The sequence below is a fragment of the Anthonomus grandis genome, chromosome 16 (assembly GCF_022605725.1).
Source record: "Anthonomus grandis grandis chromosome 16, icAntGran1.3, whole genome shotgun sequence".
NCBI classification, from domain to species: Eukaryota; Metazoa; Arthropoda; class Insecta; order Coleoptera; family Curculionidae; genus Anthonomus; species Anthonomus grandis.
In genome coordinates this window covers 21,823,812-21,838,382 of record NC_065561.1, presented here as the reverse complement: position 1 = coordinate 21,838,382, position 14,571 = coordinate 21,823,812, and the positions used below count along the sequence as shown (strand labels likewise).

The window sequence follows — 14,571 nt, the reverse complement described above, 5'->3', positions numbered from 1 at the left end:
ATGCTGTGAATCTGATATTAAGCCTTTGCATAACCAAGAAAGTTGATTAGCTATGAGGCTATCAAAAAGTTTAGGTATTGAAGATTGAATGCAAATACTTCTATAATTATCTATGACATCCCGACGGCCAGCTTTAAACAACGGCACAATAAAACTAACTAAGGTTTGCTAACCTCACTTCCAATTTTTGAATTGAAGCTTTGAGTGTTTGACTCGTTTTGTTATTTATTTACAATTTGTGCGATCAAGAGTAATTATTATTACTTATATTATCTTGTTGCCTTCTAAAATTCAAAACACCACTTTATATTTACATTAATTTAAACACCTTTATTTGGTGAACATGAATATAAACACGTAAGTGCTTTTAAAATTAAGTAACTACCTTTGTGTCATTTTATTGAACAGTATATATATTTTTTAGGGATAATAAATTAATATGTGAAGATTGCGGAAAGTAATTTTCTTCTACTTCAACATTGTATTGGCATATACAGAGTGAAAAAGAGAGCAAACACATTATTTGCCCCCCTTGCCTAGACAAAGATACATCCTATGATCAGAGACAACCAAAAAGACGCGCAACTGTGCGCTAATAAAATATCCGATTATTTGCCATCTTTGTCTCTCTTCGTGAAAGGTGAACGTAGATGGCGCAGATAGCGTTTGCCGCCATAATTCAAACCTCGGCTATTAAGCATTTAATGAATTATTTTAATTAAAATCAGCCGTTATGTCTCAGAAGTCAGAACATCATAATTATGTTCTGAGACAGAACGGCTGATTTTAATTATTGATATGTTTTTAATTGCTCAGAACGATGGCAGACTTTAATTAAAACAATGCAATTTAATAACTTTTAAATTGGGGAACTAAATAAACTAAATATAATTCTGAAAGGTTTTGTATTGTATTTTCAGTACATGGTATAACTATAAGATGTGCATGCAACTTCTTAATTATTTTCATAATTTATGATTTAAGACGGTAACAGTAACATGCATATACATAAATGCAATTAAAATACAGAAAGATTTTAATTTTCACAGTACTATAATAATATTCCAAAAAATAAATCCTTTGGTGTAACACTTCATGGAATACCTATTTTAACTACAGCCTTGACAATTACCTTAATAAACATATTTCTGTTCCTATCACAAGTCAAAACACTGAAATCTGTATCCTACAAAAAACTACAACTACTAACTACTGTAACCAAGTTCACCTATATCCGGTAGGTAATAAAATACGTAAAATTTAAGCACTCGTCCAAAATCTCAACTAATGATGTAAAACAAAACAAAATTAATCAGCAGCAACAACTATTCAGCCAAATTGAAATTAACGTGTTCATGTTGAGCAAAGATTGCACTGTTGCCGTACTTAATTATAATTTTAGAAATACTAGAGAATTGGACACAAGCTATCCCGTATTTTTGTATTCATTTAGACGGAGATGGAAGAATGTTTTCTCTTGACTGCTCTGATAATTAAATACATTTAGCATTGCGAAAGATTAGTATTGTGGCGCCACCTTAGCTCACCTTTTATAAAGGAAGAGAGAGAAGATTAAAGAGAGCAACAATAATAGGATAAAAATTTCTATCTAGTTGCACGTCTCTTTGGTTGTCTCTGCTATGATTCTTTAATAAGACACTTTCATAGTATTCATAATATACATATTAAAGAGTCTGTTTTAAATTTTAGGAATTTGGCAGAGTTTGAAGGTTTTATTCATATTTAATAATCTCAGATCCTGATAAATATTGGTCTTTTTTCATTGTTGAAAGAGAATACAAGAAATGTTTTCCAATATTATGGCTCATTTTCATGGTATGCAATTGCATCTGATGTATGGATCACACGAGACAAAAAAGTGTAATAGGTATATCATAATAAAATAATACCTTTCTAAACTTTTTTTATTTTAAAATAAAGATGTTAAGTAATTTAATGGATTATTAGATAGAATCATAACAAAATGTGTTCTTTTTAGACTATTTAATAAAATTATCAATTTTTTATACTAAATTTTAATTGAGCGGAGTTTAGAGCCCGAGAATTAATTCAAAACTATCCATTAAGTGCCTGAAATGAGATAAATTCTATTTTAGTAAAACCAAAATTAATAAGATCATGTAACAAAAGTATTTTCCATCATTTGCTGAAAATAAACAATTTCTTTACGTAAGTAAAGTGTTATGTATGTTTATTTTTCTCAAATACCATAATTCCTCTTATAAACAGATTTGAAATACGCGCCTTAATTATCTGAGTCAATCACAGACAAAGCGCCGTGATACATGGGTGCGGAAATTAATGCAGCCTCTAAATACTACATAGCTGAATAATTAGGCTCACCTGCAGTTCCCTAATAATCAAATTCCGACTCTTCCCTTGTAAAACTACTTGTGCTTGCGACACCAATTCTTCCGGCACATATGGAGCCGGCACCGTGACCATCGGTCTACCGCCTCCGGAAGACGACGTGCCTATAATCACCGGGGCTCCTCTGCTACCTGTTGTATTTGCCAACAAAAACAAATTTTAATACTAATCAAAGGATTTGAAAAGAAAAAAGAAACTTGCCGCCACTGGTTCCGCCCCTGCTAATCCTCTGACCGGAAATCAGTCGGGTGTTGGCCCTGGTGCGACACCCTCGGCCCCCGCCGGCCGGTTTGCCGCCGGTGCCGCCGCCACTCGGACCGCCGCCGCCTCCCGCGCTGCCTCCCGCACCGCCCGAACTACGCAACAACCAAGATCTTTGGTTGCGTGATAAGGTTAAGGGGGTTAAGATAATGTGGTGCAGTCAGTAGGATAAATGTTATTCTTTTATTACATTTCAATTAAGGAGGTGATCGGACAATGATGAGTCTCTTGGTGATGGATTTAGTTGAAGAATTAATATGAAATGTTCAGAAATCCTTCAAGGGGTTTGCAAGGTGATGAAAATATTAACCCTTAAGTGCAAAGTACACCAAAATTAGAACTAAAATATAAACTATATTGTAATTAACTTATTCATGAAGAAAAAAATGATAAATAAGAGAAATATATGAAGTACTTGTGCACATTTGTCACATATGTTGTACCAATATATGTCAGGTACAAAAAGTAATAATATATCTTATGGGCTAGATAAATGTTAATTTTTACAAGTAGCAATAGTTAAGGAAGTGAAATTACATAATCAAGTAACAATACATCTCTTGGCATAGCAATAGGATCTCTTTTATTTAAATTTGTCAAAAAATGAAGTCTATTAAGCATATGCTTGCTTTTAAATAATTTTGATTTTTCTGGGAAATAATGTTAATAAAATTTGTTAGTATGATATTCAAATTATTATCATTAATAAAATTCAGATTAAAGTTGAGCATGTTTTGGTATAGATAAGAGATACCACAAGTATGCAGTCTGAAGTATGAGCAAAATGGATCAGCTGGCTTAGTAAATCCAAATTACTCTGAAAAGCCCGTTAACTCTTCAATGGGTTAACGAGGAGCTGTCTATACATCCAGGGCAAATTATCTCTGCTAGAATCACCTCCTTAAATTGTAAAAAATATTCCCATTCCTTTAATCCAAGAGTTTCAATTGTACTGTACTTAGAACATATAAGTTGACTAATTAACAAAGAAAATGCCAATATTTCTTAAGTGCACTAAATGACCCAAACAAATCTGTTACCTTTTAGAATCATTTTTGCTTAAATCCAACCTATCGGAGAGGATATTGTACGATATCCGGCACACTCGACCGTCATCCAGTAACAGGGCAATGTAGGTGGAACTGAGGCATATTTTCTTGATGCCTACTCGAAGATTTGACAATGACGGGTGTAAGTTGTGTCCTAATCGGTTAATTCTGTCTGCTACTTCCTTTAACCTAATTCAAAAAAGAAAGTAATTGTAGTATCTGCGAATAGAGATCCTTGGAATACAAAATATAGGCACCAACTTTTTTATTTGATAGAGTATTAATGGTGAGATCTTTTGGATGAGAAATATAGCAATTTTATTAAAAGAACAGTGTGTTGCCTGTAAACTGTCAGCTTAAATGACATACTTAAAAGAATGATGAATATTATTTACACATTAAAATTGCAAATCAAAAGTATCATATGTTTATTCAATGGGTACCTGGCAGTGTTAAATTTTATCATATTTCTCTCTTGTCTAAAGGCAAGAGGTAATCTATTATGTACCTTTGAAACTTGACAGTTAATTCAGCTCTCCCTCCCTAGTAACTATAGCCATATCTTCAGCATAATGGTCTGTATTAGTATTAAAAAAGTGCATGTGTTATTTTTTTTTGAAAAACTAGCAAAGAAGATGCAGAGCCAGATGCATATAGTGAATATGTTTTAGAGTACTCAGAGAAAGTAGTCTTAAATAGTCAATACAATTTTGCGACATGATAAGAAATTGATTTTACTTTCTTTATTGACCAATCAAGTTTAATCACAAGAACAAGAATGAATTTCTAGGAGTCAACAGTTTGCTTTATGGATAATAGGGGCCTACAAAATTTAGTTAAAAATTGGTCCCAAAATATGTATGTTCCACCCTATTTTGTGACTTACTTTTGTGCTGTGTCAAATACTTTGGACAGATGGAAAAAGATTGCAAAGGTTTCTTGAACAAATGAGCTTCAACTTAAATAATATTTTAAAAATAAGTCTATGACTGGTGTAATTTCAATGATTTAAAGGTTAACATCTTTAAAACCAAATATATGATAATAGCAAAGGAATGTTTACATAGGCAGTTTGTCACCCTAATATTACAAGGTTGTATGTAACAATAATTATGATAATTTAGGAAAAATCGATTTAAAAAAATGGACTTACCTAAAACGCAAACGATTAAGTACTTTTCTTTTTTATTAAATAAGAAAATTAAATGGACAGTAAAAATAAATTATTTTGATCTAAAATTCCAAAAAAACCATTTTCTTCAAAAAAGAATTTATTGAAAAAAAACATAGGATTCCGTTATATCAAAAATAAATTTTCTTTTTTCCAAATGTAACATAGAATTTTGTAACACAAAACTAGTATTTAATTTAACATACACAGCAAAGCATATAACTTTTATTTACGGCTAAAAATACTTTCATAGTATTGCCTGTCCATCTCGGGAATCCATTTATACATAGACTTTATTGCCTCCACTTTACTTGATGCAAGGGGAATAGCTTTATCGCATCTTTTTAATTCCAGTGGAATAATTAGTTGTTCTGTTTCAGCTGTAACATGCCCCGTTCTCAATTTTCTTTGATGTAAATTTTTCTGTGGGGTTAAAGGTATCTTTATACTCTAGTTCGAAAAACGACCTAGAAAACTGCAAAGAAACTACTTTTGAAAATGGCACAGCATTGTAGTTGAGTTGGCTTGAAAAAGTCTATAAAATCTTCTTGTTTCATGTGGATAATTGTATATGGATTATCGAGGTTTACTTTTAAAAGGTATCGTAAAAGAGATAAAGGAGAATAGTATTCTACCTTATTAAATGACCTTTCGATTGAGCTGTGGATTGCATCTACTTCTTGGATACAAGTATTACCAGGAACAGAAATATTCATTGTGATTTTTGATAGGTTGTTGTGTTTTTGAATTAGGTGACTAAGGCCTATGAGACTATTTCTATTTTGCGGAACGCAGCTGTCCCTCCACAAAATAATTTCTGTAAATTCTGGATTGTCCTGCATAACTTTATCAAGTATTTTGTAAACCGCACTTGCAATGTCATTTCCCTTTCTTCCATGTAAAGCTTCGCTCCACACAGCACAGTATACTTTTTTGCCTATGGAGAGGTGTCCAGTCATATTGTAAACATTTAGTTTACTTTTATAAAAAAAAAAGTTTTTGATGTCAGCTTTTGGGCATGTTAAAACGTTTTCTAGATCAAAGCACAGTATTGGGATTTCACTATCCTTGTCTTTTTGTTGTTCGTTTCTCATGTACTCTTTTTCATTTAAATGATCAGCATATTTTTTTTCCAAACTGTCATCCATCTTATTTTCTATTTTTTTTAGTTTTATTTCCTCGCACGTATCACATCTGTCTTTGCGTGGCTTATGAAAAGCAATGTTAAAATTATTGCAGAATGTTTTCCTATAAACAGAAAATGAAACTGGAGCTTTTTCGCGTTCTTTTGCCAAATCCACATAAAGTTCATATAATTTTATGTATATAAAATACTATAAAGGTCATGGAAGTTGAAAAAGATACTTGCTATTCCGATATTTGTGCATTAAAGGAACAGCAAAACTTATCTAAATTTGTTAATATAAACTCTCCAACAGAGTTGCCATGTAGTCCAAATTCACCTGTTGATAATCGACCTAAGCTTCTTTTTGTGGGTGGAAATTGTAGTAGAGTGTTCCTGAAGAAATTGCGTCTGAAGTTTGAAGCTAACTACAAAGTCCAGTGTTTCCTGAAGCCAGGAAGTACAAACAATGAACTGATTTATACTGCATCATCTATGGTTAAAGAATTTACGGAAAATGATATCTTGATTTTAATGTTAAATGGTATTTGCTCATCATTTGATATTTAAAAAAAAATTATACATTTACACAGCAATAGTTTAGTGATGACAAGCCCTTACATGTATCCAAACCATAATGTAATTTATAATAGCAATAAGGCTCTCTATAGAATATTTCATGCAAATAATATTAATCTAAATAGAATTTTAGAGTCTAATCATGCCAGCAACTTTGGATCAGATTTGGCATCATTACTGTACACCCATATTTTAAAACATTTGAAAAGTAGCATTTCATCAAAAAATGTGTCCACAATAAAACCAAGTAATCAACCTGGACTTCTAGATACTGACTGTGATAGGGATTCTTTTTTATAGATAAATACACAGAAGATGAAGCTCACTCACGTTCTATTAATAACATTGAAAATAAGTTTTAGTACTTTTATTTTAAATATATAGTCTCTAAGAAATAAAATGGACGAGCTTCATCTTTTACTTGATTCATGTGATTTTCCTGATATTGTATTACTAACTGAGCACTGGTTAAAGCCTAACGAATGTTTCTTAATATCTGATTATATTCCTATATCAATTTTTTGTCGGCAACACTCCATACATGGAGGAACAGCTATTTTAGTTAAACAAACAATTGAAGCTTTTTTCTGTAAAATTAATAAGTATGATAGCTTTCTGTTGAAGAAGGTTTTTGAATTCTCCCTTTGTTTTTGTAAGCGATTTAATTTATATGGTCTTTGTGTTTATAGGCCACCCACAGGAGATATTGGTATGTTCCTGGACAAACTTGATTCTCTATTATCCCAATTGTCTCTACACTCCATAGTTATATTGGCTGGTGACTTTAATATTAACTTCACTGATGTAAGCTTGCCATCATATCATACATCCTTTTTAAGTATATTGGAATCTTATGACTTGAAGATGCATGTTCTTTCACCCACATGTATAACATCCTCATCTGCAACTACTATTGATTATTTGTGTACAAATTTAAATGATGTGTGATGTAGAGTATATATATACTCTCATCTGGTATTTCTGACCATGAAGCCATTCTCGCTAGGATTCCATGCAATACTGTATTTCCTTCATCTCATTATATAGGAAGAATTTTCAGCAGAACAAATTTTAATGCCTTTTCTTCTAGTACAGCTTTGGTTAATTGGAATGCAGTTGAAATGGCTCCTGACCTGTTTACTTTGTTATTTCATGTGTTTTCCTAAAAAGAGGCTTAAAATGAAAAATAGAAAACCATGGGTCACAGCAGGCCTTAGAACTTCAGCTAAAAACCTCCGTTTTTTGGCTAAGTTGTGCAAGTTTACAACTAATGCAAACATTATTCTTTATCTACTTATTCGGCTTTTTGGAGAGTGTCTATGTGTCCTTAAATTCTGGAGAGTCCGCGGCGGCAGTGTTTTGCGATTTATCCAAGGCATTTCATTGTGTAGATCATGGAATACTGCTGTCTAAGCTCAATAATTATGGCTTTAGAGGTGTGGCATTGCAATGGCTGGAATCCTATCTGTCTAATCGTACCCAAAGAGTACAGTATCTGGATGTTTATCCGATTCCAGATCCCTTAAAACTGGAGTACCTCAGGGTTCAGTGTTAAGACCACTATTATTTTTGCTCTATGTAAATGATTTGGGTTCATTAAAACTGCAGGGCAAAGTGGTTCAGTTTGCTGATGATACCACCATTTTATGGAATCATAGAGATTCTGATAATGTTAGAGCCCAGGTTTTTAAGGATCTTAAGATTTTATCGGAGTGGTGTGCTGCAAACAGGCTTGTATTTAATGTGGGCAAAACCTTTATTATGGGATTTAAGTGTGACGTTCAGGGCCTTATGTTTAGTGAAAACTCCCCCTTGCAAAACAAAGAAAGCTGTAAGTTCCTTGGTATTACCATTAATGGTCGCCTTCGCTTCGAAGATCATATCCTAAATCTTGCATCAAAATTATCCTCTGGATGCTTTGCAGTAAGAATGACGGGGCATGAGCTGGGAGGGATAGTTGCACGATCAGTGTACTTTTCTCTTATTGAGTCCCACCTTCATTATGGCTTGCCTTTTTGGGGTTTAAGCAACAAGGGATTATTAAACATAATTTTTGTGATTCAAAAAAGGCAGTTAGATACCTATGTTCTGCTGGGTTAAGAGATTCTTGTAAACCTATCTTTATTTCTCAAAAAAGTCTTTTTTCTCTTAGAAACAGCTACTCTTATTCATAAATGTCCTAAACCTCCCTCTAACACTGGTCATATGACTAGCCAGGTTAACGATTTTCCCTTACCAATCCCTACATCCTCCCTCACCAAGAACTCACTTAAATACCTTAGCAAAAAAATTTACAACCATGTTCCTCTATGTATCAGACAAATTTTAGAAGTTAAGAGATTCAAAAAGGAATTAAAATCACTTTTATTATCCAGGGCATATTATAGCCTTGACGATTTTTTTAATGATACCTTTTAACCTGTGGTCTGACATCATTTTAGTGTTTTAGTTTTGTTTCCTGTTAAATAATGTAATTTACTTCATCTAAATTCTGTTTTATTGACAGCTTTACTTATTTTTTAATGAAATTTATCAAAAAGATGCTTTTTTTTTCTCAATCTGTTTTGTTATGATTAATTTTGGTAATGTGTGTAAATTTTATGGTAAAGTGTTTTAGATGTTATGTTTGTTTGAAATTTAAAGTGAATTTGAAATTTTTTAGTTTTTTGGATGCTTGTACACAAGATTTTGTTGTCTTACGTAATATAGCACATTTTCTTTCTTTCTTTTTTTCTTTACATTTTGGTCAGTTTGTTTATAGAGTTTACAAGTCAAGGTACCCCAAATATCTTTCAGATTATATCACAGCAAGATTTATATAGTCACCGCCTAAGAAACATTATAAGATTTCAAATACAGTGAGTGCATAGAACTGAAGGTTTTAAAAACTCATTTGCCTACCAGGGTGTATTTTTGTTAAACTCTGAAGTATACAACTTAATAAGATCATGCTCACTTTTCACTTTCAAGAAGAAATACAAGGCTTTTCTGCTAGATTCACATATACCTTTATTGTAATGTTAAGTAATTTTAAGATATGAGTTTAGTATAAAGTAGTATTGTATTGAAACTGCCCACTAATACTGTATTTTTTAGGTAGCATGGAAGAACACATTATGTGAATGTTACCTTTTATGTAATATTTTGTTGTTGCATAATAAATGTTTATTTATTATTTAATATGGTAATTATTAAGTAACCTCTTTGTATAACTTGTATTAGTTTTTTTTTGACTAAATAAACAATATATAATGATAATCACAATAAACAGGACATTCCCAAACTCCATGTATTTGAAACCCGTTACTCAGAATAAGATAATTAAATATATAAATTCTTTAAAAAATAATGGCTCACCTGGTAAAGATGGAATTTCTGCAAAAATCTTAAAACTGCTCCATATGCACATTTTACCACCACTTGTACATATTATAAACTTAATTTTTAAAACTGGTGTAGTGCCAAGTCATTTTAAACTATCTGTGGTGAGTCCACTTTTTAAGTCCGGAAGTAAGGAATTGATGGATAATTATAGACCAATAAGTGTCATCTCTAACCTGGGAAAAGTCTTCGAAAAATGCTTTAAGGATAGACTGTTATGTTATTTTGACCAAAATAATGTACTATCAAAAAATCAATTTGGTTTTACTCGAGGAGTCAGTACAATAGATGCTATATATGAGCTTGTTAGTGATATAACTAAAAGTATGGACAAAAATAAAAAGTGCCTTGCGGTGTTTCTCGACCTAACAAAAGCATTCGATACAGTGTCACACCAAATATTATTACAAACATTAGAAAAATATGGTATCAGAGGCAAAGTATTACAACTTTTACAGAGTTATCTATCAAACAGAATGCAATACACCAAGATAAAAAGTAACCTTAGCGATCCTGATATCATTAAAATTGGAATACCGCAGGGCACTGTACTAGGACCCCTACTTTTCAATGTTTATATAAATGCAGTGAATGATATAAAAACTCCTGGCAAAGTAATATCCTATGCCGATGATACAGGAATTATATTTATTGGAGACACATGGCAAGAGGCAAAAGTTAAGTTTCAAGAAGGTCTATCATTAATCAAAAATTTTTTCGACACCTTTAAATTGTCACTAAATCCAAAAAAATCTAAATATATAGCATTTTCCATAAACAGTTCAAATAGACCAAACTTTCAAAATATTATTGTAAACAATATTAATGAACCAATTGCACAGGTAAACTCTATAAAATATTTGGGAGTCCATATAGACAAACATCTAAAATGGGATATACACATTGATTATTTAACAAAAAAGATAAAGGCACTCTTACATAAATTTTATTTACTAAGGGAAATTTTGTGCAGAAAACTGATTGTGTTGATCTATAAAGCTCTCGTGGAACCCCTATTAAGGTATGGGATATTGATTTGGGGTGGGGCATATGAAAACAGTCTAAAAAATCTTAAAACAATACAAAACTCAATAGTAAAGATAATGTTAAAGAGACCTAGGTTATTTTCAACAAAGCAATTATATAATTCTGAAATACAAGATTTTAAAACTCTTTTTATAACAACCTGTTGCTCTTATGTTCATAAATTCTATGGTAAACAAAGTATAATAAACCATAGACACCAAACCCGAGCTAATAAACACCAGCAAATTGTACTACCTTATATGATTCGAGATTTTGGTCAACATTCAGCAGTATTTTTAGCTCCAAAATTTTATAACCTTCTCCCAGAAAATGTTAAACAACAGAAATACTACAAAAAGTTTAATGAGCATGCCCTAAGTTATATATTAGGAAACAAAAGAAAATTTTGTTGATTGATCATATGTGCTTGTATCAATATTCTGCTTTTCACCAAACTTTTTATTTTCTTACTCGATAGCAATCACAACATAAATACATAAGGGAAAAAGAAAAAAATCTCAGTATGGACATTTATTCAATTATTTATTTTGTTTCAAATATTATAGGTTTTAGGTACCAAAGACTAGAAAATTCTGTAAAATACTACATAATACCTTTGTAGTTAAAATGTATATGTGTATATAGTATATGAATCTTTTTTTTTTTTTCTCTTTTTCTCATTTTTATTGTTTGGTTTTTGATTTTTGTTATGTAGTTTTGGGTAAACTTATTTAAAATGTTAAAAATTGTGAACTAATTTATATAACGGCTAGCCTGCTAAGGGTAACAACATTGATATATTAGAATTTTTAAATTTTTTCTACCATAGCACATACAGATACTCTGGTATCTAGGTGCTTTATATTCTTAGAATTGTAATATTTTATATTGAAGTTGAATATATTGAATTGAATTGAATTGATTGACTTATTAGGATTTAATTCGTGTTGGACAATAAAGCTTTGAATTAAAATTTAGTCCCTTGGCAGTATTACTTGCTCTGCCCACCATTATGCATTGATAATTCCTCGGCAACTTTTCCACTATGAGTAGCCTATCCAGATACTCGCTTTGCTCATTCTTTTTTGCATGACTCCATTTAAACCAGCATATTTTATATAAAATTAATTTAATGAAAGGGATCTCTTAACATATATTGATACTTTATTGGGCCTAAGGTCTTATTGTATCATACTTTCAATTTTCCGTCCAAACCAATGGAGAGGTCCCATCAATGAAATAAAAATATTGAATTGATGAAAGAGTTTAAACTCCTAATTAGTCAATATTAAAACAAAAAGCGTGACAATTCCAATAATCCACTTCAGTATTCAAGCCACTATAATAAAATGTTCAATTAAAGAATGAATGCTTGCACTGAAGCATTTAGAGCTCAACTTCTATACATAGTGCATGTTATAGCCCAAATTAGAGTTAATAAATAAAACAAAGTATCCAACCCCGATGCATAATCGTATTCCTTGCAGTCAAGCCTTCGGAATTGATTGGAAACGACAGTAAAACGAAAATGGTGGAACCCGTCAGCCATAATAGAACGAATAGATATTTCACGTTGGTGCTTACCTGTCGTTGAACTGCTCGTCGGTACCAGGCAAAGGATGTACCACGTACTGTAAAGAACTCATTCTCGATAAAACGTTTGGGAAATTCAATAATTAAAGTGTTAAAAAATCGCACACATTCGGCGAGGTCTCTCCCTTATAAGAAAATCGCCGCCATGTTGTTGGTTGTGGTGGAGCATCTGACGAACGAACCAACGCGAAGTTTCTCCGGCGGGGATTGAATTTGACAGGGTCAAAAGTCACGTAAGTCGTCGAACTTTTATCGATTTATGGGGATTTTTTCGTTTTGAAGAAGGCCCCACTATAACTACTTTCACGTTTAGTAAAGGCACTTTTTTTGAAATTTTAATGGGAACCTTTGAAACAGCGGGGAAAACTTAGGAGCCCTACCGGAGACCGTAGTCAAAGACAAAAGACAACTGAACTGACGTTAGGCATCTTTCTTCTTCTTCTTTCTGGCCTTTGCTACGTTAACCAATATGATACGGTGTAACGATTCGGGGTCAATATTCTTCTTCTTCTTCTTCTTGTTCATATTTCGGTTTATGCATTAAGCGCTATTAAATTCAGTTCATTATTCTATGACAATCATTATAGAACGATTTTATTAAACCAAATATCTTAATACGCACTGTTGCTACTAGGCTAATAAAAAATGTATTAACATTCGTAGTAGTCCAGTAGCAACGATAAGAAAACTTGATAAATTCAGAGGCTAATAACTTGAAAACACTATTAAATCAGATTTATTTTAATAAAGTATTAATTTTAGAATTGATTTTGTAATAAATTATCTAAATAATAATTGTTGCTACTGGACTAATGAATCTTAGTATTAAAAAAATGTTTAATCCAGTAGCAACACAATATATTTTCTTACTATTGCTTTAATAAAAGATTTATTGTTACTCATGGATTATTGGACTGTCGTAAAATCTATTTGCAGTATATTCAATGAAAAAGGGCTACTTTAGGTGGTTGCCACTGGACGTATTTAAAAAGTAAGATTAGTCCAGTAGCAACAGAAAAAGTAAAGATTACATTTTCAGTTATTAAATCAGGTTCCTTCTCCCATAATAATCAATATCTTATTATAATATTTATTAGGGATTTAAATTTGCACGGTTGCTACTGGACAAAGAACTCTTTTTACTAAAAAGTATTTTTAATCCAGTAGCAACCTCAGATATTTTCTCTTATTCTTAGTGTAATAAAAGAATTATTAACACCTATAGGTCACTAAACCAAAGAGAATAGCATTCCCCTCAAAGTAAGTTAAAAATTGCCAATTTGCTTAGTTGCTACTGGACTGAATAACTCTGTATTTGACCCCACGTCAATTCAATCGTAACTAAATGTCGCTAGTCTAAATTATGTTTGCCACACGTCGGACAAAGCGGAGATCACGCAGACAGACGGAGAAAAACAATAAGTGCAAAAAAAATGAAACTCCGTGAGCATTGAACCTTATTTACATTAATTTCGTTGTATATTTATGGTTTAAATAATTATAGAAATGTATCTATAATAGCGCCCTCTCTATTTTCAACGCAAGCGGTTATAATAATTATTTTGACAAGTGTCATTTGACCCATCATAATGTCATGAAGGCGTTGAATACAATTATGCCTTATTTAATAGTGTTTTTCATTTGTTACACTTAACTTATTTACATAAAAAGGAAGTAATTAACTAATAGTAGTCAATTATTGTAAGACAAAGACAAAAAGAAGATCTTAAAAACAAAGTTGCAGCCGAATTAGCCCACGCTTTCTCTCAAATTGGTCTAAAATAAAAACAGATTTCTCCTTGAGAGTCGCCTAAAGGTGCGTTTATGTTGGAATAATTAATGTTAGTAGTTGCATAGTTACTTGCTTTGAAGTGCTACCGAAAAAACGGAAAATGCCTATTATAGGGCGACCAAATGAGCACGCGACGCAAAATCGCACCGTGTACGCCTCGCCTTAGTTCCAAATACGTTTCTTCATTGACGTTTCCGCAGTCGCG

General features: G+C 32.0%; 1 protein-coding gene across 2 annotated transcripts in view; it reads right to left on the bottom strand.

The window, feature by feature from the left end:
* Positions 1-12,980, bottom strand: part of LOC126745902 (E3 ubiquitin-protein ligase UBR5) — a 76,194-nt gene extending 63,214 nt beyond the window's left edge. For both annotated transcript variants that reach the window (XM_050453944.1, XM_050453945.1), the window contains exons 1-4: positions 12,566-12,980; positions 3,693-3,890; positions 2,589-2,765; positions 2,365-2,518 (exon numbers count right to left, since the gene is read on the bottom strand). In XM_050453944.1, the coding sequence (XP_050309901.1) occupies positions 2,365-2,518; positions 2,589-2,765; positions 3,693-3,890; positions 12,566-12,627 (591 nt within the window). In that variant the 5' untranslated portion in view covers positions 12,628-12,980. The remainder of the gene's footprint in view (positions 1-2,364; positions 2,519-2,588; positions 2,766-3,692; positions 3,891-12,565) is intronic.
* Between the last annotated feature and the right edge of the window lie 1,591 nt (positions 12,981-14,571).